General features: G+C 38.4%; 1 protein-coding gene and 1 long non-coding RNA gene across 2 annotated transcripts in view; one reads left to right on the top strand and one right to left on the bottom strand.

Annotated features, from left to right (window-relative positions):
* Positions 1 to 22818, bottom strand: part of LOC309486798 — a 35341-nt gene extending 12523 nt beyond the window's left edge. The window contains exon 1 of the long non-coding RNA XR_014201688.1: positions 22791 to 22818. This is a non-coding gene — a long non-coding RNA (uncharacterized lncRNA). The remainder of the gene's footprint in view (positions 1 to 22790) is intronic.
* Positions 22819 to 23661: 843 nt separating this feature from the next.
* On the top strand, positions 23662 to 26922 carry six2a (SIX homeobox 2a). Its single transcript, XM_082153532.1, has 2 exons — positions 23662 to 24521; positions 25936 to 26922. The coding sequence occupies exons 1-2, from the start codon at positions 23962 to 23964 to the stop codon at positions 26243 to 26245; spliced, it is 870 nt and encodes a 289-aa protein (XP_082009658.1). The 5' UTR covers positions 23662 to 23961; the 3' UTR covers positions 26246 to 26922.

Below are 26922 nucleotides of genomic sequence, written 5' to 3'. Positions count from 1 at the left end.
ATTGCACAGACTTTCATGTCATGGTTCTCTATTATTTGTTTTTCCACTGCCTGTTGGGTATCTCGGCACAGGACAGTGATGCTTTCGTTTGTTTGGGCCTCCACTGAGGATGAGAAGCTCGTCTGAATCAGTCATTGTTTGTTTAGTCGCTATCTACCCTCCATATTTAGTTTACAACTAAACTTTGCAACGTGAACTCTCTGCATCAAAATGATGGTTCACTTGAGCAAACCAAAAACAGATCTGAAACAAATTTATATGATGTTAGTTTTCAAACTTGCTCTCTTAAAAAGCACAAAAACATGTAATTGTAAAAGCCCCAAGTTAGGATGTTAACCAAAAATACTCTATAATAATCTAGCCTTACTTCAAATATCTTCACATTTTATTTGCTATAGCATTGGAGAATGAAATAAACGCAGAGAGAAGTGTAACTGTAATCTTGGCTGTAGGGACCCGAGGCCGTGCCGTTGTATCCCCAACAAGTCATCAGGATCAAGTTGCTATCCACTGAGGGGATTCAGAGAGGATTGAGTGTTAACAATCATGGCTTCCCTATAAACATGCAATCACACTGACACAGAGCCTATTGTGCAAAGGAGCAAGTATGGACAATAGGGAAATGCTGGATGGAGAGAGAGATTGCAAGAAAGTGAGAGTTGAAAAAAGCTAAAAAAGACGATAGGGAGAAAGTGAGAGAGTGACTAAGACAGAAAGGGAAAGGGAGCTCTGTGTGGATGGATGGGCCTGCAGGCCGTAGGGACTGGTGTAACAGCCTCTCGCTCTCAGGTGTCCAGTCGATAACTGATGCATTAGTCTAGAGCTCTTTGCCGGTTTTGGGTTTAAACACACATTTTCTTAATACAACATGACCCCATTTCCCTCTCTCATTAATCATGAAACACAGTTAGACTGGCCCATTTGGTCTCTGACAAAGGGGGCAAACCTACTGTTGAACCCCTTTCACACAGCTCACATTGACTCTTATGTGCCTGTTGACTGATGAGAACTACTGGATGTTCTTCTAATACACAGAGTAACCCAAAGTTAAACTATGCATTAATTTATGTGCTGATTTGTGACCTCAATATACAGGTTTTCATTTATTTCCTGTTAAGCCCAAACCTGGACATCCATGAAGGGATAATACATGATTTCCGGAGCAACTGGCTACAGCATCTCTTAAGGTACAGAAAAAGTACACAAGTACACATACACAAATTCCTGTGGTTTGTAAAAGTTTCATGAAGTTTTGTCTACAGACATCCGTGACACATGCACATAGCTATAAGACACAAGTGAGCGAGGATTTCAGGTCAGACTTTGTCATCAGCTCATGGATTCTAGTTGTTTGCTGTTTGCCATTGGTGTATTTCCAGCCACCCACACAAGCTTTTCCGGTCTCTTACCCATCAGCCTTCAGTCCTTCGGTATAGTCACATGTGTCAGATGTTCCACTGTGACTAAACATTTCTGCTCCCATTGGTGTACACAGTTTGAATTCCTCAATTCATCTTATAAACTTGTTTATGAAAGTAAACACTGTGCCTTACGGACACAGGTCATGATCATTATCCATAATTTCAACAAAATGGTGCAGGCAGGACTTCAGAACAGAGAGTAAAATGAATTCTGCTAATTCATAAAGAAAAATACAGTTATTTTCCAGCATGTGTCGAGTTGTAGGTAAATCCCCATGTTGCCAATGACAAAAGTCTGTTGTTGTTCATTTGTATATATTTTATCAAAAGAACACAAAAAATGCCAAAAACATCAAAAGAAAGTGAACATACTATACCATTCAAATGTCTGGACAACTGTCTGGATATAATTTTAAAATAATGATAAATAAATTGCATTGTTATTATTATTATCAATTATTAATCATTTATATAAAATGTTTTTTTTAATTGTTTTTTTTTTAAGTATATCAGGTTACACCTCATAAAATTGAGTGTGCAATTTTTTTGTCAAGGCGAAGGTTGGTTTCTTTGCAGAGTTCAAATGTTTTGGTCATTGCATAATGTCTATACTTCCATATGTGTAGTTTCATAGCTTTGTTGATTTAATAGCAAAAGTAATAAGTCTACATTTTTTATCTAACTTTTTTTGGTAACTAATCAACTTTTTGTGTATGTTTTTATGTATTGCACTTGCATTTGTAATATACCTTATTTTTAATATTTAAATTATATATATATATATATATATATATTTTATTATAAAAAAATATATTTAAAAATATTCATAATTTATGTATATATATATATATATATACATATATATATATATATATTATAATTCAATATATATATTTAAAAATATTCATAATTTTTTATACATTTTTCAGTAATACCTATTGGTAGTGTGCTGTTGAAAAAGACATGTAAACACATCAGTCTAATGAGCTGTCATTATTCCCACAGTATAGACTGATGAGAGACTGTGACCAGTACATTCATCTTGTGTTCTCAAAGACTACAGAGCTGAACCTGGGTGAGGTCAATACTGCCATACTCTCTGTGGGTTAAAGCTGCATGTGTGAGTGACTAGCGGCAGCTCTATAAAGGCTTGTGAGATTGTGCAGGAAATAGAGGAAACTGGAGTCTGAGGGAGACTGGGAGACGGAGGCCACAGCAGAGCAAGGAGGAACAGGTCAGATTGGGTTTACTGGCCTGTCAGTCTGTCAGTGATACCCCCACTGCATCAGTCTGTCAGCACTGCGTACAACACACAGACACACACACACACACACACACACACACACACACACAGACAGACACGGGACACGCGCGCAAAACTTAAAAATACCCTTTTCATAACAAATTTGCGGAGTGCTGCAAAATGTCATTTTCCAGCTAGCCTTATTGAGATATAATATACAACAGAGCTTGCTGATTAACACCAATTCTGAGTAGTTGCAAATATTGTGGATTTTAAATTTGTTTTGGAAAGCTGTGTGTGTCATCATCAGTGGCAAAAACTTTGGAGAAATTCAATCCAAAACTGTGGCCGTATCGACGAGAGACAGGATGTTGCGGGAGAAGCAACACCATGTACACAGATACCTTTCGTGATACTGTGAATGTCTTCCAATATACACACTCATACACACACCCCCACAACACACTCTCAGAGATGGTATTTCAATACACAGACTGGGCAGTATGGAGCGCTTTCTGTCTGTGTGGTTTCCTGTGAAAGTTTAGCAGCTGATTTTACCATCGACCACAACAATAGGCCTGACACCAAATACTCCTAAACATACACACAAACACACACACACAGAAAGATTAGACCGAGAGAGAGCTCAGTGGATGTGTGTTGTTTTACAAGGTCAATAAGATCAGAATGTTATCTTGATATGTAGCCGACCCTTCTTTCAAAACATTAAATTGCTTATTACCTATTAAGGCATTAAGTTAAATAGTTCATAATTGTCTGATAATCTCTCCTCTGCCACCATATTCAATATCATGATTTGTGAAGTTCCATCAATGTTGTCTTCTGTCTACTCAGGGACACTATCTGGCTGTGAACCTGATGGACAGATCAATTTAGACCTTGAGATTCTATCGATACCAATCCCCATGTAGCCTCTTACCCAGTAAAGGCCACTTAAGCACAAGAGGTCCCATCAAGTTAACATTGATTCCATCATCAATCACCTTCTGGATGGATGGACAATGGGCTATTTTAAAAGTTGCAAAGCCCATGTGTAATGTCGGATGGCCAGACACTGAGGTAACAGTATTTTAAGCATGGTGTTGTGTCAATAGTTGTAATGTTAGCTACATGCTACGTACGTGTACATGTACATGCACTTTACACGTTAGATTTCTGTCAGACTAAAGCGATCAGAAATGTAAATAATTTAAAAAGCACTTTAGTACAGTATATATTACAGATATTAGGGGTGTAAGAGTACATGTTTTCGTCCTGAACCGCCACGGTATGGACATCATGGTTCGGTGCATACAGTCAGACGACGAGTACAGTCAGTCATAGGCGATCCACACTCCACTCCAGAAGGGAGCGCCAGTAATGCAACACTGTTTGCTAACCACTACAACAGGAAAAAGAGCAGAAGAAGAAGAAGAAGAAGAGACGATCTACGCATAGACATGTATAGAAAGGCTAGATGGCTCAAGGCGGAGTCAGCTGTGTCGTCACTTGGCGGCCATCTTAGGTCAGGAGACTGCGCTGCTGCTCCCTGCTGCTGTGGACGGAAGGTGAGTGACATACGCCAACTAAAATGCTCGTAACTTGCTGAATTCTTGACGGATTTACAAACGGTTTGGTTTATTACAAACCTTATTAACGTGGCTATGATTTGTGCTGATGCCGTTTGTGGCTATAATTTTTCACAAGTATGCAGTTAAATAGCCGCATCCCTGACGTTTATGACACACCAAGCCGTTTGAAAATCGGTTGAAAATTGAGCAAAATATAGTTATTTCAGCACTACATGCACAATAGACTTTAATGTTATAACTGGACGAGCGGTCCTGTCCTAAGATGGCCGCCGTGTGACGTCGTCGGGTCCCATTGGCTCTCAGCGCCGGTAAGCTATCTAGCCTTTCTATACATGTCTATGGATCTACGGACCAACCCAAAACCAGCGTTCAGGTGGAAAGCAAGAGCTTGACAGTAGCCTATACATTGAATTTTGATTCATTTTTGTGACGCGCTCCACAAACTTCACAGAAAGAAAACCACAAATAAACGAGTATACACAAATAAAAATAGACCCTTTACAGTTTCAAATGATGTTTATCTGTATGACCATAAATTACTGAGTATTTTAAGTTGTTTCCGCTGTCATAATGAGACAAAATCATTTGGCATTGTGCCGAATTACTACTGTCCAGTGATGAAATATGCTTGTCCTGGAAATGGGAAGCTTCATTTGCCGCTTCATTCGCTGTCTCCTCATGGGAATGTGAAGTAGACTCAGATGTAGATGGCACTTTTTCTTCTCCTCACTCATCTTTCCGTGATTTCTTGAAAAAGTATAATATTGAACTGTGTGTAACTACCATTGTCACCGCATGTTAATAAACTCTCACATGCAAAGAAAGCCAATCCTTACACAAGTTACTGTACTGTACTGTATCAACTACCTCAGGGGGGACTAAATGCCACTAGGTGTAAAAAACTGTAATATTATGCACTACTGTCTATTCAAAATAACTACTAGCATTGGGGATTTGTTTCTTTTTCCTGTTGTACCTGCTGTACCATTGTACGTACATACCTCAGGCTTCAGTGTTGTGTTTGCTTGCTCTTGAAGACAGAGGTCCTGCGACTGTCCGAAAGATAATCCTTTCAATATTTGTTTATACATTTATGTCATGTACACTTGGACAGACAGGTAGTAGCTTGACAATGCAAAAACCCACTGTAGCTTGAATGTATCTGTGCATATTAATGTATTTATTATAATGGTGGATGACAGATGTTGTTGCCGCTTTGAATGGCGATCTTTTAAATCAATTGCCTGATCATTAGAATAGTGAACAACTAGCGTTACCGCCTAATTCATCATTCTCTCTCACAAGTTATGCTTTCACCCCACATCTTCACGGAAGTCTCTGTTTTCTCTCTCTTCTGGAACTGGGACTATCCTTCTCGACCCCCATCCATTTCCCTTATACAAACTGTACCACTGCTTCATTTCTCTTTTTCCCCTTGCTCTTTCTCTCTCTCACTCTCCCTCTCTGCGTCCTCCCTTGGCGCTCACTTGGGCGGGCAGCCGAATTCCTGTGGGGTATCCGGTTACCAGTTGCCGTGGAAACCAGTGGGAAGGCAGCTCCATTAATCATTTAGAGCGCGCTCGAAGTGGAGGTCAGCCTGATTGCAGCGGATAGGGTATCATCCCTGTGTCCCACCAGGGACCTCCTTGATTTGAATTAAAAAAGATTAAGCTCGCCCCCCCATGCACCCCTACCACCGTGGCCCACCATCATCATCGGCCCAGCCGTATCATGTGACCATGCTCCACGGAGCCACGCGGATTAAGAGATCGGAGCTGTGCGTTTGTTTTTCAGAGACTCGCTGAAACATTAGACGCGCACAGGTGTCTACAACAAGGAGTCCAGGAGCTTGTGTAAGAAACGGACAAAGACCGCGCGCACCCCTCCTGGGCTTTCTCGTCTTATCCTCCTATATTGTCTTTCTTCTTATCCTTCTTTTCTTATATTCTATCAGTTACTTGTTGGAAACTGGAAGCAATAACTCAGTTTTACTCTGCCACTGACATTTCCCTCTCTTTCAAGCCTATGAAATGGTGCATTTGTTGCAAAACCTTTTTATAACTTAATAGGAATATGATTTTTACGAGCGTGTAGGACAGCTGCCGCTGGCCAGAGAGAACCGAGGCAAGACGTGTGCGTGGGCGAAGTCAGTATGACAGCTCTAGGGTCACAGTCTACCAAAGCCTGAAGCCTGTCTGGTTGGGGTTGGATCACCTTGATGAAATGTAAAGAGCAGTGAAATGACCGAAAGCGTTAGTCCATGTGAAGTGGCCCTTGGGCCTCTGCTCGCTAGCCCCATTCCCCAATGACGGCAGCATGAGTTTAGATTTACAGGGCCTCTGTGGGAACGACACGGAGAGCCATGAATCATCCAGGCTATGAAATAGTGGCACAGCCAGCTCCGCTGCAGTGGCTCCCAAAGGTGCCCGCCAAATTTACAGGCGCCTGTAGCACTTCAAAAACGTACCATAACTTAAATCCAGACGATTTTATCGTTCCGTAGAAGCAGAAAGGGAGATACGAGGAAGGTGAGGGGGGAAGATAGATGGGTTGGGGGAAAAGAACAACCTCCTTCATGTTAGTCAATTAAAATTCCAATGACAGCCACTTTCAGGAGTTTGGGATTCTGCATTCTGTAATAGAGCTTAAACTAATACTCATATGTAATGAGTACAAGCTGTGTTGCCTTGATAAGCTGAGGGATTTATCCTTGTATATCCAGTCATATGGGGCTAGCCCAGGAGAGTCATGTCAGTAAAATAAGATCTCCAATGAGATTATTATCGGCTCTCCTTATTAAAATTAATGATCTCGACACCTTGCTCGTCCAAGTTACAAGGAGTTTGGCTGGTACACCGCCTTGTTAATGTCCACTTTAATAAGTGTTTCGGTAGCACCAGCCTCACAGGGCTTGAACAGATGCTGGCCAGCAGGTCAAGCTGCTATGAAGAGACAGAAATCAGACAGGCAATGTGAAATAATGTCTGTGACTTAAGACCTGTGTGAGAATTGTTCAATTTTCAGATTTATGCATTTATTTAAGCGAACATTAGTAAGATTGCAGATGCGATGTAACAGAAGTAGCGACATATTTTTCTTCCATATTGTGAAGTACATCCGAGTGAAACAGATTATCGAAAAAGAAAAAATGAAAGGAGGAGACTTGGTTTAATCCATCTGTTGTTGATTGGTTGAAGGCTGATCTGAATGTGAGCTTGCATCCGATGTATTTGAGAGGACTAAATGATTGAAAAAAGTTTGGCACACATCACCACAGAGAAGTCTGAATGCATGAATGAATTGTTCAGAATGTGATCAATTACAGTGCAATTAGAAGAATAAATATGGCTAATTTTCATTTCATGCCGACTTGATTTGCATACACTAAAACTCTCTTTTTGTTTCAATCAAGTTGTAAATCTGTTAAACCTTTCCCCCCAAAAACGTTAAAAAAAAATCAGCATAGCATATATGCATGTAAAAAATACCATTCAGAAACCATCATAATGTCTTCACGACCTGGGCACAGAGTTAACACCATGTGTTTCAAAATTGTTCACACTCCATTCAGAACCTCAGGATGTATAAAAATAGCCACATTTGGTTAATTGGTTTTGCATCCTAACGATGTTCAAATTACATGAAGAGTACAAGTACTATAAATTAGAGGAGGAAGATAAAGGCCAATGAGAATGTTCCCTGCTGAGATCTGAGTTACTGTAGTCGACATGTACTTTGCTTTGGAACGTTGAAGATATATGACAAATATCCATATGAGCAGGAAAATCTTCTCCAGCCAGTGAAGGTGCCTTTTGAGAAGAGTGGAGCTTTCCTGAAGTTCATAAGGCATACAGAGGCTACTTCTGAAGTCTAGGCAGATAGCTGCTGCTGTCTATAGTAACATTGCATGTGATGGAAATAATTTTACAGAATTTTGTTTTTGTTGTTTGTTTTTACAATTGTCATTCAGAGTGAAATACACTACAGTGCATTCAGGATGTTTTGATGTGCTTATTCACATCCTTTTTCTTTTTCTTTTTTTTTCAGTAGTAAAAATACATTTCCTCAATTGATTCTTCATTGTCCCAGAACAATATTAATATTGTGTTCAATTGATGTATTTGTTACCAGCATCCTACTGTAATTTATGTTGATTAATTGTAAAATGTTTTGGGCTATGTGATTAATTAAGACTTTGTGTTGAACTTGAATCAAGCCAGACACAGATGTCTTTTCTCAAACTATGGCAGTAGTTCGCTCCAGTATTTTGTTCCGTTATAAGTCGAAAAATATTCTGTTGGTAATAAGGTTTACAGTTGCATTTTTATTTTTTTTATTTTTTTGGTTATATTTTTCGAGAAATGTCCCTCTCAGTTGAGAAAAACTAACTAATATTTACTGATGTGTGCTACACATGGAGTCATCACACCTGTCTGAGCCAGGCATGTTTGATACCTTGTTAAGCTGTTCTTTGTTGTGGATGGGACAGGTAGTGTCAAAGTGTTAGCTGACATTGGATGAGCAGCAGATGGCCTGTTATCTCTGTGAACTAGAACTCTGTTGCTCTGATCACTTTACAAATACTTCAGTCCACCCACTGAGTTGGTCACTCAAACTGAACATGAGCTGATAAGATAACATTTACCGCCAGACAAGCTGTAGGTTGACCCTTGTGTTGAATGAACTAGAGCAGCAATGGTAAAAAGAGATAGAGGGGGACCAAAAAGAGATTGAGAGTGTAGATGCAGTGGACATTTTTTTTTATAATTCGAACATCGAGATGATCTGAATACTGTGAGCCATAATTCATATTCTATTTTACGTTTGTCATTTATTTTTGTTGAGTAGTATGGGTTAGTTTATTTCAATAGTCCTCTTTAGACATTCTACTAACTATACAGTAAGTAACTTCACAACTGTCAAAGAACTCATAATTTGCACCTACATGTCAACTTACTCTCATTAGAGTATTAGTAGACTGTTAGGTTACAGTTAGGGTTAGTAGAATAAGTTGAGATGTAGGTGCAAATTAATGAGATAGTTGACATAGTTGCGTAACTGTAGTAACTTTTTACATAAGTAACTTTTCAAGTAGCCTACATGTCAACTAACACTCACTAGAGTTACAGTTAGGGCTAGTAGAATAAGTTGACATGTAGGCTTCTTGAAAAGTTACTTATAGTCAGTACTAGAAAGTCTGTTGAGGAGCTTAGAAATAAAGGGCCTATTTTAACGATCTGAAAGGCAAGTATCAAACGCGAAACGCAAGTAACTTTGTGGGTGGATCTTGGGTGCTGTTGCTATTATACCAGCGGGATAAATTACTCTTGTGCCCGACGCAAATCTGAAATGGGTTGGTCTGAAGTAGCTTCATTACTCATATATTAGGTGTGGTTTGGGCGTAGCGTGAAATAAACCAATCAGAGTGACATCTCACATTCCCTTTAAGAGCAGGCGCGCTTGTTCCATGGCGGATTGCTATTATAACGGCGGATTTGCCAGGCGCATGCCAGGAGCGGTTCACAGCCGAGGAGACCGACGTTCTCGTCAGGGCCGTAAAACACAGAGAAGTGACATTGGTGATGGGAGAAACCCACCCAAATCAGCTTCGGTTAAACAGGGATATAAAAATTTGGGTAAATGTGTAAGCTAGATTTATGCCTATTTTTTTCACATCTTCATGGACACAACAATGATTTCCCTCGTGTGTTAATATTTTTCCTTGTAATAGTGTATGGTTTTCTAAAAATGAGAACTGCTGCGTCTGTGTGTAGATGAGAGAATCAAAGTGCATGCGTGTTGTGCACACGCTACATTGATTATGGCCAAGCATGCACCCTTAAAATAGCATATGAAAAACATGTGCAACGCGCCACTGACTTTAGGCTAGGTTTTTCCTGGTCATTGGCGGAATTGTTTTCTGGAACTGCAAAATAGCATCAGGGAACGTTTGCGCCGGAACACGCCTCCTCTTTGCGCTGAACCGACCCCGAGAGCGCAAGTTAATTTCCTATTTTACCGACGTGCGTCTGTGGAGGGAAAAGTCCGCTGTGTGTCGGGTGCAAAATAGGAATGATACATGCGTCGGTGTACAAAGTCAATTGCGCTGGGTGCCAGATAGGGCCCAAAGTGTTAGCAGATATTAAGCACACTCTACTAATACTCTAATGACTGCTAATGGGCATGTAGTTTCAAAATTACTTATAGTTAGAATGAATGAAAGTGCTAACTTAGTTTATATTGTAAAAAGTCGTGAGGACATCAGGCTGTGTTTCTGAAAACGTGATGTATATATGTTCTGGTCTTCATCTCCAATTTATTTGTTGAGTGCTATTAAAGAATAAGTAGAAGGGGAGGCTTGATTTTCTGAACAGGTTGATAAAAGACAGAGACCAGCTGAGCTGAAGGGAGAAGAGTGCTTTTTCTCAGCATTGTGGGGACATTCCCGCAGTTCAGCTTTAATTAAGAAAACCGCACGAGCGACTAAGGAACAATGAGACATCTGTGTGTGTGTGTGCTTGTGTGTGCTTTTGTGATTCTGCGGTTAAAAACCACAACCAGGAGCAGGTCTGCTTCAGTGATCGCAGGTTGCTGTTACATAGATTCTAAAGCCATGTAGGTGTTGCCATACTTGTTTAACTGAGTCATTGAGACGTGATTCACAATCACAGGCCGAGACAGTCTGAGAAAGAATGTGACGATAATGGCCAGCGGTTCCTGTGCTTGTGAAGTCTGTAGAGTAGATACGCTGTGTAAAAGATGGGTGGATGGGTAAAATCCAACTTGTTTTATGTCTTTGTGGTGGTCAAAACTAACTCCTAGAGACCAGACTGAACGCTGATGACAGGCCCTAAAGCTACGACTGCTATTTATTACCGCTGTAGCATTTCAGCACTCTGGTAAAGTGAATGTGAGCAGGTAGAGCTCAAAAATGTATCATCCTTTCACTGATAAAACAACAGAGAGCAGAAACAGGGCGGCTATAAATCGCAGATTGATTCCAGACCTGGATTTTATAGTCCAACGGTTATAGAATATCTGGTCAGCGTGATTCTGCCGTGCCCCGTCTATTATCCAGATGACCAAGTCCCATAAACCGACTTTTCACGTAATACTTCATTCTTTCTTTCATGACAGAAATTTTTTTTTTTTTCAGGGTTTATCCTCTTTTTCCTTTGCTGTCCCTCTAGTGGGATCAATGTTCTGTATTGACTTAGGATTTTAAAATCCTGCCTTTTGTTGCATGGACTTTGCTTTTATTACAGGATGGGTCTCATTTTACCTATCAATCACTGAGATGTCACAACAGCTCTGAGCTCTTTAGCCTTCTCAGAGAGAGGGCAGGAGGAGGAACTCCTTTAGGCCAGGATCAAGACCAGACACAGAACATCGCTTTAGCTCTCTCTCACTTTTCCCTCTGCTCTCAGTTCATGTGAAATGTGCATTGCAATGGCATTCGTATTGGTTGTCCGTTCCTATATTAGATGCTTACTAAGTAAAATAATTGTTTTGTTATAAATTTGCATCATTCAGGTATTTTACGTGTGAAAGTTGTAAGTTGCAATAGTGAGTATTATGTGTCATAGAGTGTATAACTTCATCTCAATACATGTTTTTGGAATGAGATCCTATGAATTAAGTTGAACAGCTTTCATAAATTGAACTTGACTCGCCAATAAACCCCCCCTATTCTGCCGTCAGGTCGACTGCAGGACAAGCCCCTCTTGCCAATCAGGAGAGACTGATCTGACTTAGTGTTTTGCAAAAAACACAAACGGTGAAATTCATACTTCAACAATGTCAGCTTTCCTCCGCTTGCCTGTCACTCAACGGAAAAGGCCGCAAAGCTTCGGTTGCAGCCACTGAAAAAAATACAGATGCTCGAAAAGAAGATCCTGTGTCATTTCCTGTTCCTTCATTCACTTCCTGACCTTTTCTGTGATCGGCTCTATGTTACTCGCCTTCCCACCCTGCACCATCTGGTACTTCCTGTGCCCGGTGCTGGCTTGTTTGGTGTGGCGGTCGCCTCTGATAACCTGACGGAGCGAGTCGCTTGAGCTTTTCGCTGGGCAAGGTGCCAGCCTCCTCTCCACTGAACCTATGTTTGACCGAAAGCATGAGGAGCGGGTGTTTTTTTTATTTCTCTTGAAGGCCTCACTCAAAGGCCGGTTCTCACTCTGTCTAACCTGCACCGAGGCCTTTCGCAGCTCACAGAACAAGCCCTGACAGAACAAGCCCTTCTGTATGCAGAGAGTCTTGCAAAATGTTGTCTTTTTAAAATGTGCAAATCAAAGAAACAAAATAGATCCTGTCTTTAATAAATGCAGCATTGAAAGCTGTGGTGAATTTAAAAGGTGAAAAACAGGTGAAGGCCTGTCTTCATTAAATTAGTATTGACACACATAACCCTCCATTTACGCTTTTCTCAACTAAGTCAATGTCTTCCTTTCCTGTTCCAAGCAGTCCTGAATGATTGAATTAGTGACTAGATTAGACCGGACAAAAACTACAAATCTGCTGATCCAAAAGCACTCTGAAAGCTTATTTCCAGAAAGGACACTTCAAAGAAACCACTATTTACTACTCAATTCTTTATTCTTTAAACAACAACAATAATAATGAATGTGCATTATTGTTGATTAAATTAAAAATGCTATTTGATTTGCCTTTTGACTTTTTTGGCTGTAATTTAACAATCCACATTGATTTGGTATTATTTTTTTGATAATGGCTCAGTACTTGAGTCTAAAAATCTATTGTATAATTGGTGGTACTTACACTGTAAGCAGTGCAGGATAATTATTCTTTTTAGACATATTTACATAATTGATAGTCCTATCTTGCTGCAATCAAATTGGTATTTTAAAGATGTAATCTCAAGGAAAATAAATGTAAGGCATATTAATGTTGTTTTAAATAAAGCACAAATTAGTACCCTTGTATCTATAGGCATTTACAAGCTCACGAAAACAGCACCAGGCCACGCAAATAACACCCTTGATGCTACAAATGCCCACGACTGCAATAAACACTCTTACGCCCCTTGAAAAGAACCAAGCATTAATGAGTTTGCCAAAGCGTCAAACCCCAGTGTTGTGTTTGCTTTTCCGCTCCATCAGGGAATATAAAGTTTAAGGGCCTTTCGCTATCAGTGACCCAAGAAGAGGAGGCATTTGTTGAAGAAGTGGCTGTTTAATTGCGGAACTGCAAGGCTGTGCAGAAGGTTGCTAATGCGCCTCTGAACAATGACACCTTTGGAAGTACAGTTACAGGAGAACAAGGCCCCTAATTTATGTCAGCACTTTTGCAGGGTTGAATTTATTGATGGTAATGCAAGCTGGTGAGATCTGCTTAAAAAGCCCCAAGGCCTCCTATTATACAACTTGTCTGTCTTTCACACTAACCTGAACTGTAACTGTAGAATCTTAGCTGACGTGAAGGACATATGGCATCCAAAGAAACCATTAGAAGGACAGTACCCCTCTCGCTCAGAGGAACGTTAATGAACGCCCCCCCCCCCCCCCTTCCACTCTCATACTGTTGAAGTGTTGCTAAAGTTAGACTGTGCATTTTTATTAAGGGAACTGTGGAAGTCATTTGATGGAAAGTGAATGCTAATTTTCTGGTCGCTTAAGGATTATTATTCAAACACGGGGAGAGGAAATATCAGGATGGAACTGGAGAACAGGACGAATGCAGAAAGCATCTGGCCTGTAACCGAGAGGTCAGCTGGGAAAGCCACAGTCCCACATACACGGCTGGGTGTATATATATTGTTTTAATGTGCAGGCCTGCACTCTGTCTGCATACACTTTTTTTTCTTTTTTTTTTTGGAAAAGTGATTTTTGTCAAGGGTTAAGATGAAGACGTGTTCTATAGGCATGTTGACTCTGAACCCCTTTGACCCTCTAAAAGACGCAAGAATGTACTAACTCTCAATAATTTCACCTTTGTGTTTTACTGCAGTGGTGGGAGAGGAACATCCAGCTTTATTGGCCATTAGAGGCCCTAAAATTTACCCAGCACCAGTCACTTCGCTCTTTGAATATTAAAGTTCCTCTCAGAACCTAATCAGAAGGCACTGGGCATCCATTTCATGTATTCGTATCACATTAGAGGTCAAACTCATCGTGACTGTGAGGTTATCGCAACAAATACAGACATGTCGATACCAGTATTGGTTATAGCTTGTAATCTGCCGACTCAACCGTTCTGTGAGGTGTAACTTACTACAGGCACTGCAATCAAAGCCATAGTGTCTCTAGAGGACAATATTGATATTTTGTATATAGTATCCACACAAGTGTAAAAGCCATATACCGTTAAAGGGATAGATCACCCAAAAATGAAAATTCATTCATCATTTACTCACCCTTGTGTTGTTCAGTACATCCTTGGAAAATAAAATAAGATATTTTAAGGAACATTTTAACTGTTTTTGTCCATACAATAAAAGTCAATGGGGTTTAAAACAACACTGGACCCCACTGAGTTTCATTCACTGAGTTTCATTCACTGAGAAAGTCACTGAAGTACAGTTTTGGAATGACATGAGAGTGAGTAAAGGATGACCGAATTTAGATTTTTGGGTGAACTATCCCTTTGGCCTAGGTTTCTGAACTCTGTGCTGTAACTGTACATCTCCTCTAGTGCAGACCAAACCTTCCCCCATTCTTCACAGGACGCCAGGAAGCCTCTGAACAGCTGCTTAGACACTTGTCTGAACTGAGTTACTGCAAGGTGCCTTTCTTTCTGCTTTTATTGATAATATTACTGTAGTTGATGTAAATATGGCTTTGGCGTAGTGTCTTTATATCAGCATGGGCCACGGCTGGCCGGCAGACCAAAATCATGACCCCCGTTCCTCTCTCCCTCAGGTGAGGCTCAGGCAGGGGTCTGCAGGAAGCCATAAGCATGCTGGGCAACAATAAATATCCAAATGCTCCCCTTTCATTTTTTTATATGCTTGTAGTTGATACTCGGTCATAGCTTCATAGAAGAACATAAATAACTCCACAGGCTTTATCTTGAAGGGCTAGTTCACCCCAAAATGAAATAAGTCATAATTTACCCACCCTCAAGTTGTTCCAAACTTGTATGAATTTCTTTCTTCGGCTGAACATAAAAGAAAAATGTTTTGTTGATGGGACCCATTGACTTCCATAGTATTTTTTCAGCAACTGTTTGGTTACCAACATTCTTCAAAATATCATATTTTGTGTTCTGCAGAAGAAAGAAAGTTTACATTCAGGTTTTGAATACAGGTACTTTTTAAATACAGGTTTTACATTTACATACAGGTTTGGAACAACTTGAGGGTGAGTAAAAGATGACCGATTTCAATTTCATTTTCGGTGAACTATCCTTTTAATTTATCATTTAGGAATTTCACACAGTGAGGATTTTTATGTGTGGGAGATAAATAATACAGATAAATTAAATAATTTTACTGGAGATAAATTGTACAGGCATTATTAAATCTTACTTGAAATTAATTTGGAATGTCATATATTTAAATGAGACATTTGTTGCTCTTTTTCACAACTTTCTCAAATGCCTCTCTTTAGTGGAGGATCACAAAATTATTACAATTATGTTAAATGATCAAAATGGTTTCACTTTATTTTCATGGTCCCTTTGACACATAGCCTACTGTTAAGTAACGTTACACCTACATGTCTAATAACTCTCATTAGATAGAGTAGGGTTAGAATAAGTTGACGTGTACTTGCAAAGTTCCTTAAAGTCATTCGAATAAATTCTAATGGGGTAATTAAAGAATTATATTATGTGTAAGGCCAGCTGTTCACTCTCTCTTCATCATCTGTAACAAATAAAGACACTTCTTTCTTGCAGTGCACCATCTTACAACCATCAAGCCTTTTATCTGCCCTGACCTGTGGGTGTAAAGTCCTCTTTAATGCGTGACTGCTGAGGACACTTGTCCAAACGTCTGCTTCAGCTGCCACTTACACACTCATGAATTATGATGGCATAATAAAGTTGTTGTTGTCCTGCACAGTATCTGTGCTACTGTGCTTAGTAATGCACGACTGCATTGTACAATGAACAATGTAGCTGCTTCCTCTTTATGATATTAACAGTTTGAATTGGTTGGATTAAGTTGCCATCTGATCAAAGTGGAGGAAAACAGGCATTTTATGAAATCTGTCACCATCGTTTGACATTTTTCTGTGCCTTTTTGTCATGGAACACAGTTGTGTAGTCTGCTTGGTCTTGATAGAAATCAAATAGAAATCAATACAAATCATAAGTGAAATCAGTGATTTTTTTTCCAGGTTGTGCTTGCAAAATAACTAACAAAGAGGGCAGTATAGTTACACAATCTGTGTACCAACCACTAGCAAATGTCTTAATTTCAACACATGGATGAAATTAACAGTTACCATATAAACCATGGTAATATTTATCACATTAACAATATAAACGATCCAACAAGACATTGTGTCTATCGTGTACCAGTTTTGCTTTATTATGGAGATTAAAAAGACTGTAAAAGACTAAGGCTATGTATTTGGTTACAGTTTTGTGAAATATAGTCTTTAAAACAGATTAAAAACAATTACAATTTAAAATGAAAAAATAAAATAAAACTTTTGATAAAGATAAAACCTTTTCACAAGAAAATATTTTGTAAAGTGGTAATCATATGATTCCAGAAGGTTCCAGTTAGGTCTAGTTTGGGGGAAATTATAACTGTAAGTGACTGAAACATTACAGACTGACTTTCTCCTCTGGAATGGACACATGTAGCCATCCATCAGCTCTGTGTATGTGAGGGTATATGTGCATGAGTCTGTGGGTGGCCTGGACTGATGGTAATATTGCAATTTGTAATCAGTTGACAGTAATTCTACTGTCCCCAAGGAGACGCTTCTCCAGCACATCCACACACACACACACACACACACACACACACACACACACACACACACACACACACACACATCCACACACACATTGGGTTTCCATGTTTTATGGGGATTTTCCATAGACATAATGGTTTTATACTGTACAAACTGTATATTGTTTCCCATAACCCTACACCTAAACACAACCCTCACAGAGAACTTTCTGCATTTTTACATTTTCAGAAAACATCATTCTGTAAGATTTATAAGTGGTTTTCCTCAAGGGGACCAAAAAAATATTTCCACACAAGGTCAAAAATGTCTGGTATTACTGTACTTGTGGGGACATTTCACACAACCCAGAACGTAGGGTTTACTAGGACCACACACACACCTACAGCCAAAAGACATACTTGTGAAAACTACACCTGATTGATATTATTATAAGCAAATGCAAACTCTGAAGTAGGCTTGTATGTTTTGTATATTTAGACAGGCTGGATGTATCCTTTTTAAAATATACTGTATATTTAGTAGGCGTAAAATAGTAGGTGTGTTCTATTTAATATTTTCTTAGGAATAAATACGTGCATACATGTTGTTGCATATAATGTTATGGTGTGTTTAAAAATATTATCAGACTTTTTTCATTATATTAGATTAAGTTGTCTTTCATGCAATGTAATCAGAGAGATTTAATTGATTTAACTATAAGTGTGCTTATTCTGACACACTTTACTTTAACATTGGCATATTTTTTTAAAAAGCATAGAGTATTTCAACAGTTTATTTAGTTCTATATTCAGAAACTGAGGTGGTTTTAATAAACAAATGGTGTTATATTTAATTTTTATTTAAACAATTTAATTTAAACTCTAAATTATTTTCTGAGAGATAACTAACAAGTTTTTTTTTCTTTTTTTCTTGCTGACGTCATGGAAAATAAAAACGCACATTAAGAATGTTTAAGAAAGTTTGTCATTATAATAGTCTCATATGCTTTATTGCCTCGGAGAGCTTTATTGTGCTCTTGTCTCTCTTATATTTTCATTTATATTTATTATATTAATTAACAACCAGGTTGTGGTAAGTGATAAAAGATGTCGGCATAGGTTAAAGTAATGCCATAACTTGCATAATACTTGCATATCCTGTTTTGCACCTATTTTGTCTACAAGTGCAAAACAGCAGCCATCAGACCTTTCTTTCAGTGACCTTGGTGTTGATAGAAACCTGGAGAAGTGCGAAACATGGAAAAACTGAGGCAAGTAATATGTTCATACTCTTCAAAAGCAGTTATATTCAAAATGGGCAAAACAAATCTCTGGAAAAAGCCTCCTCTCTCAGCATCAACCAACAGCCATTTTTCAAAGGTCAAGTTCTGTCAAAACTCAGTTTAATGCATCTCCCTGATCACACTTAGTTTACCATTTTATTAAATATATTTTCCAGTCATTTGTTATATCACATTTTCCAAGACAGAGATATATATTTAAAGTTAAAAATAACTATCAGTTCAATTCTATGACCATTCATTTAAATGGTGTATATGCTGAATCTGTGATTATATTCTTGCTACTGTGCAATAGTGAGGCAGTAGTAAAATGCAAATAACATCAATCACATTGTAAATGTTCTATCATAGACACAGATTAGCATTTTACAGGCGTTTCCTTAACCTGAAAGTCTGTTAAATCGTAGTCATGTACCGAGAGCCAACAATATGTAAACGTTTGTACACACATCTAACCAAAATGCAAACAGTTGCCATGTAATCTTTACAATGTGTGATTTCATATTGCCACCTTAGAGTTATTCTACAAATACAGCAGTTTGTATCCTAAACAGGCAAAAATATTTTATTACAGTTACAGAAAATGTATATCTAATTGTTTTTTAAAATGCCATGTCTGGGTAATTTCATCAAGCATAAGCCATAATTGAATTAAATGCATTTGGGAAAATAGCCAACATTAGAAAAACATGATACACCTTCACATAAGGTGTAAGGATCACACCATCCAGCACAACATTAATGTGTCACCTTCTGTCTTACCTCTACAATTCATGAGACAACTTACTTTTATATGCATTCAGCTGTTTGTTTTTTTATATATATAAATTCAGTCATGTAGTCCATTGTAAATCACAGAATGTATCTGCACAACTTTCTGATTGTTTTATAGTAATCACAGTAATGTTACAGTAAGCATGGTCCTTAGGGACCTCTGTAACCAATGCACACTTCTAACACTTCATAACAGCAATATTATGACTGGTATCAGGTAGCCTAACATATGATGTATTAAATATTATCATACTTCATACCACAATGTTTAAAAAAAAAAGCTTCAGAAAATTTATGTTTTTGCACGCACACAGCCCAAGCAGTGAGATTCCTCAAATACTTTTCTATTCATTTTCTGTAATTCATCTTTATAAAACTATAAATTACAAATTATTGACTAAAGGGTCATTTTTTTATTTCTTAAATACTGTCCTACAATATCGATTGAAATGTCAGCATTGAATTGACCTGTTTTGACCTGATTTGTTGTTTTTGTTCCATCTAAAGATTAGCTACCTTGCTATTTATTTCACTTGTATGCTCCAGTAATTAAATAATTTACATTCAGAGGATTTTAATATGATTAAAAACTTTTATGCATAAATGCTTATGCTAATTACTCCGCTGCCGTGCTCATTATTTTATCATGTATGATTTCTGCTATTTTCATAACGAATTAAGCTTGATACTATTTTGAGCTAATCTTTCATTTGTATCTCTGAATTCTTGAGTTGAGAGACTGGCGCAACTGGCGTTTCAAACTAACCAGAGAGACAACCAATGCCTCCGCTCAGACGCGCGCACGACACAGTCTCCTGGGAGAACACAATCACAAGAAGTTGTGCATCGATAAACCAGACAAATTTCTAATAGTTCCAAGTCAAGACAAAAGCTAGTTAAGTGTATAGGAACAGCCAAAAATGGTCAAATATGTTGCATTCATCACCAATAATCCGTTACGCCTCCAAGCCCGCATTTGAAGAAACGCACTTGTTGCATAGATGGCAACATCATCGTTCTTATTAATAAGGATCTCATCGGTCTACAATAGAAAATTATCGTGAGCATATACTAAATTTCGTTACCAACCGAATCAAATGTACATTAATTGTGAGAGTTTTAATATGTTTAGGAGGTAATACATTTATGTTTCGATTTATGTTTTGGGCTTTGTCTCGGACTTTGATAAAATACTAATATTTATTTATTTTCGAAATCTAGTAATCATGTCCAAACTGAAATTTACTGGCAAGTAAAATGTGCTGTAGTAGGCTACTGATAGGTCTTAACAGTATAGTTACGCAATCGTTTTTTTTGTGCATTAATGCATTGTGGTCATCAAATGCAAGTTCAAAATGATTATGTTCCATACACACAACCTTAAGCATTATAATTTAAAAGGGTAAACAAAGAAAATATCTTTCTTTACAAACAGCAAAAAAATGGATCAGAGGTATAAAACAAGTAGCCTACATACAATTCTGAAAACATAATAGACATTGTGTGTGCACTTGTTTTAGTCACTCACTATATTGTATCAAATAGGCCTATAAATTCTCTCGTTATGTTTAGTCTTTGTGTGTTTAGAAGTAGGCTACATTGGAAAGTGTTACATGGGCTTCCTGTCTCGTGATTGATTGCATTATGCACACTTAGCCTATATCGACTATATAGCCTATTTTATTATTATTATTATTTTATTTTATTATTAGGCTATTATTAAATGCAACTAATGTATCTATTCGCGCTGAGACGTTATTACAATATTTAATTACGACGGGTGTCTTGTTTTTCTTCCACCGAACCGCACATTGACACCACAAGTCTGGGTTTAATTCTTTCTATTCCCGCTTAACATGACATGTCTGAAAGAATGTAACTCATCAGGTCTTGTGGTGCAAGCCACGGAGCAGCCGCGCACTGCCGCCACCCTGAGCTTTCCAGAGAGGAAAAAACATCTTGCAATAATCAGTCCAATTAGTGGAGGTCGCGGCTGCGCGCTCTCCGGTTAGCTGTGGGAGGTTGTCAAAACAGGGGGCGGCTATTAGACGAAACGCGATCCCCATTCATCAGCATTGTAATAATCACCATGCAGACGAGCAGCGCAGGTCCTTCGAAGTTCTGATCAAAATGATCCGTGGAAACAAGCCGTTTACAAACAGTGTCAAGGCGAGACGAGTACCTTGATTTGGCCTGTCAGTGACATCCCCCCACACTCACACACACAGAAAGCATCCAAAATCCTTTCAATGTGTGTTTTCCATTGCTTCACTGTACTGTTTTAGTTTAATCACAAATGTCACAAATAGAAAAGATTGGTAAAATGCCTATTTGTGACTATCACTGACTAAGTTCTCTAGAGCCTTGGGTGTTAAAGTGTATTTTATAGATGATCATTTTATGTAAATCAGCATTAATTGGTGGAAATAGTCTTAAATTCGCCGTCATCAACAATCATCAACAATATATTGGTAATAGTTTCAGTGTCCAGGGAATGATCCACATAGATCAGATAAGGATATCAAAGTAAGTAACATAAGAAATGTTTCCTCATAGCAAAGTGCAACTTAGGCGCTTTGCGTTCATATCAATTTCCAAGGGCAGTGGCTGCCTCCGAGGTTGGCATTAATAGCTTTGCTTTTATTTATTTATTTACTTATCAGAAGATCAACAACAGTAATTTACACTAATTGCGTAAAATTCAACATTAAACATTTTAGCTGTAATCTGAGCGTAGATTTTAGGATTGTTGTCGTTTATGTTAATTATATGGTTAATTCTATATTGTATATGTTGTGTAATAATAACAATAATAATTGTTGTTGTCAAAAAAATTTAAACAACTGAATTCAAAAGATTCTAGTTTTCTTGATTTAGGGCCTATCAGATCACAAGAATGTATTCAAAGTGCGTCACAAACATTGATTACTTGTTTATCATTTATTCGTCAGAGCTTGCATAGAACGTGCAGTATAGATATTTAGAACCAGTGTAGCTTGTGATTGTATTACGCAAAATTGCCAGTTAAAAGGGTGGATGGGAACTTTAGCATTGTAATCTTTCCACGATATAACGTTAAAGCGTTGACGTGTTTTGAAGTCTTTTTCACTCACAAGCCACATCACAGGCCTTCAATGCACCAGTGCAGTATAAAACTGCAAAGACAGTAGACCTTAAACGAAGCAATTTTCTCTCTCTCTTATAACAAGACTGGCATGTCTCAACAGTGTCAGCTTTTTTATTTCATGTAATATATGATTTTGCTTAACTTTCTTGTGGCCTCAAGAAGCTTTGAGTTGAAATCAGAGTGTTCCTGATGAAAGCAGAACTTTGTTTCTGTGCCACGGTACACGGTGAGTTAAAGTTCAGTCAACAGACATGGACTGATGATATGCCAATAATGGTGTGCGTAACAGGCATCATTAAAAGATGCGCCTCTCCCTCTCGGAGCTATGACACATTCGCTAAATATGGTTTAAGAAAAACTATGTTCTAGCCTTGGTTCATAATAAGTATGCATATAATGTACATGAACATCTTATACTTCGATTAACTTTAGTCAACAGCATTTTCAATAAATCTAAATTGTCTTACCGGCACAATCGTCCCTCGCAGTGTTTCCTATCCCTATGATCGTAGTTCATTCGAACGTGTATCCTTGAAACCCGCTCTATGCTTAAAAACGCCCTCCAACCCTGTTCAACTCTAGTCCATAATGCCTGGCATCCACGCGTGTGCACATGGAGAAACATACCCCCCTGTTTATCTTCAACAACTGCTAAATAATGCATAACACGGGACAAGCTACTGAATTGAACAGAAAGCTAAACTAAATAGATAAATGTAGGCCGGACGTGCTTGCAAAACTATTGTCATATTGTGATTTTCTTTTATTACATTTGATAGCATAATAATGTCCTGCAAATGAATTAGAGAAATTTGTGAATGATTTCTGAGAGTTCCCCAAACGTTTAAATAGTTTTGGTGTGATCGACCAGTTACAAAGTAAAAGGTTTGCATAGGCAGGGTAAATTGTCTGCTTATGGTCACTCACTTATGGACTCCGGGTCCTTGGTTTGGAAAGCGTCTGGAGCGCAATCCTGCTCTGACACTCTCATCTCAACTGCTCACTGCCTCACTACCTCACAGATCAGCGCTCTTTGGTTGCTAGAAGTGTCTGTCAAACCCCCGGGTAAAAAAAAATGTAATATACAGGGAAAGTCGAGGCTATATTTCGATGTCGGTGGGCGGGCTCAAAATGAAGGGAATAATCTGTCAGCCAGCCCAAGGAGCCACCTCAAAGCATATCAGGTTACCTTGAATGACAGCGTAACCATGGCAAATAATTTGACTAAAACTATTGTCTTATCCTCATCATCCCCGGGTCAGATAACCAACCAATCACAGTTCACATAATCGCTTTTCTTGCCAGCTTAGAATAATATTATTAAAACAAGAGAGCGAGGTCTTTCTTCGGGAGTGCGTTATGCTGAAACGACATAGAAGAGGTGTCGAGAGACTCGCGCAGGAGGAACAACTTTCTTTCGTGTGCTTTAGATGGATATACGGTGTATTATGCTTGCTTGAACGGATCTAAAGTTTTGTGCCTCTCTTCGCCTGGAGTGGGATTTGATTTCGTCTACTCGAGAAGTCGTCCGAAAATTTTTGCCTCCAAAGGGTTTACTTTAAATCTGTTGAAGAACTGTCGCTGTCATCGGTAAAATAGACATAAGTAGAAAAAGTGGACGTTTATTCGTGACAAACCATGTCTATGCTTCCAACATTCGGCTTTACGCAAGAGCAAGTGGCGTGCGTCTGCGAGGTCCTTCAGCAGGGTGGAAACATTGAACGTCTCGGGCGCTTTTTGTGGTCTCTGCCGGCTTGCGAACATCTCCACAAGAACGAGAGTGTGCTCAAAGCGAAAGCTGTGGTCGCTTTTCATAGGGGAAATTTCAGAGAGCTTTATAAGATTCTCGAGAGCCACCAGTTCTCTCCACACAACCACCCGAAGTTGCAGCAGCTTTGGCTCAAAGCGCATTATGTCGAGGCTGAGAAGCTCCGGGGCCGCCCTCTTGGGGCTGTTGGGAAATACCGCGTCCGAAGAAAGTTTCCGCTCCCTCGCTCCATTTGGGACGGCGAGGAGACAAGTTACTGCTTTAAAGAAAAGAGCAGGAGTGTGCTCCGGGAATGGTACACTCATAACCCCTACCCTTCCCCGCGGGAGAAGAGGGAACTAGCAGAGGCAACGGGGCTAACAACAACACAAGTCAGTAACTGGTTTAAAAACAGACGTCAACGCGACCGAGCAGCGGAAGCTAAAGAACGGTACGGGTCTATAGTCTGCAGCTAAATAACTGTTTATTATTATTATGTGTTTAAACGTAATTAGAACGCATTATTTACATGGAATGCATTCATTCATGCCGTGAAATTAAGCCAGAGGTGAGTAGCTATAATATAAGAAACTTGCATAAAAGAAAATTCCCTTAGATAGATAGCCACACAGTGAAATGTAATTTGTTCTCTAGTTCTGTTAATGTCACTTTATATAGTAATAATCAATAGCCTACTATTTTTTTGACAATATAAGGCCTACTTTTCTTAAACGACATTTTTAGGCTATATCCTTTTCTAAAAAAAAATCCACAAAACCCGTAGTGTGTGTATTATGGTGTAATTAACTTTAGGGGAAATCGTCCATTTTTAATTAATTGGAATGTTCTTCGAATTGTAAGAGTTATCTGTACGTATTCTTGTTTAGAATGTGTGCAGTTGCAATCTCCTTCTTAACGGGTGTCCAGTTTCACCCGCAGGCGATGCAGTCAAGCTGTAACCACATTGTAAACCATTAAAAAATATCTCGTACGTTTCCCGATTCTTTATCCTTAATTAATATTTTATGAAATAACTTATTTGACAAGTCGTGATTGAAAACCAGTAGCGGACACGGTTCTTAACCATAAGATTTATTTCCTAACCATATTAATAAATGATTAGGGCCTATCCTGCATTAGCTCGCTAATATGCTTGAACGTTTTTTTATTGTAAATTATTAATATCGACACGAATTAGAACAAATGATTGATAAAGACACATACACAAATGTACACAAATCGTTTATGCCCTATATTTGTGTCAATGGGTAGGCTATATTTTGTATTGTATAGCCTAATTCCTGGGCACATACTTTTTAAAAATGTCCTTTTATTTTATTTTATTGATTTTAAGATGCTTTTTCCTAACACAGTATTTAAACAATATTTCACACCTACATAACCAACCCGCTGTCTTCAACTTATAATAATATTAATTGTTGTTTTAGATAACAATTAAATTTTTAATATTATTATTATAAAAATAAAAATATGTTAACCACATATGTTAATATTTGTTTGTTTGTTTGTTTGTTTGTTAGTTGCTCCTGCAATGTCAGAGATATACATTTTAATTAGTCTCATACACTAAAAAAAAAAAGAAAGAAAGTTGCTGCCTTAAATTAAGTAAAATGAACTGGGATGTTTAAGTCATTTCAACTTAAATTAGATTAAACTGACTTTAAAAAAATTAGCTGAATCTTGTATAACTTGTAAAAAAAAAGTTGAACATTGCTTAACTTATTTTGATGTATTAAAGCAATGTAAAAACACGTTGTCATAACTTATTGATCATTTACTTTTTTACAGTGTATAGTTTTGAATACTAAAGCTCTAACCCTAACTCTACATTTTCATTTTCACAGAGAGAATAATGAGAACTCGAACACAAACAGTCACAACCCATTAACGTCTTCCATGAATGGAAATAAGACTATTTTAGGAAGCTCGGACGACGATAAAACGCCGTCTGGTACCCCAGATCACACCTCGTCAAGCCCGGCCTTGCTCCTCACGTCAAACTCCGGACTTCAGTCCCTCCACGGCCTCGCACCTCCACCTGGTCCCAGCGCCATCCCAGTGCCTAGTGCTGATTCCGTGCATCACCACCACCATTCATTACACGACACTATACTGAACCCTATGTCATCAAACTTGGTCGACCTTGGCTCTTAAACATGTGGACCCTTTCAAAAGGACGCTTGTACGTGAACGTTTAGCGTAAACATCTCAAGACACGTATAAAACAAAAACAAAAGAGACAAGCAATGGACAAAGAGAGTTATGGATGTTTGTCGGCTGACCTACTTGCAAAGCTGATATGGAGGGCCTTGATAGAGGTATTTTTCTAGAATGTAATGCCATGATCTATTGTTAATAAACATGATAAAAACGTCTTAATTGTTGATATCAACATTATTTGATATCGTTATTAATTTAGATTGCAATTGACCCAGGAATCCTCAGTCGCATATTCCGTTTGTTTACATTTTAAAAATGTTTTAAAGGCCATTCATAGTTTCATTTGAATGGGATTTCGTTTAATGCAATATACCAACGACTATGGGGCATCTCTTCGTTTTTATTTGTATTTTACTTTTGGAAAGCGACTGCATGTAACCTTTGGGATCAATAAACAATAAACTCCAAACTCATCATATAGTTTCATTCATATACCCTTAACAATAAAATCAGATGCATTTACCGAGCAAAGTAAATGTTTGAATTGTTTTGTTTTGGCCTACATGCTGTGCAATGGTTTGTTTAGCAGGTGTCCAGATTTGATCGTGAAACCCTGTTTACTTTGACATGCATTTGGTCACTTGGTGGTATTGAAAGTTAAACTAGTTTTA

The sequence above is a fragment of the Leuciscus leuciscus genome (genome assembly GCF_965113295.1).
Source record: "Leuciscus leuciscus genome assembly, chromosome: 22".
NCBI lineage: Eukaryota > Metazoa > Chordata > Actinopteri > Cypriniformes > Leuciscidae > Leuciscus > Leuciscus leuciscus.
This window is presented reverse-complemented; position numbering and strand designations above follow the sequence as displayed.

Coding starts and splice junctions, on each gene's coding strand:
- six2a (XM_082153532.1), top strand. CDS start 23,962: ATGTCTATGCTTCCAACATTCGGCTTTACGCAAGAGCAAGTGGCGTGC. Junction 24,522..25,935: donor GCAGCGGAAGCTAAAGAACG/GTACGGGTCTAT, acceptor TCATTTTCACAG/AGAGAATAATGAGAACTCGA.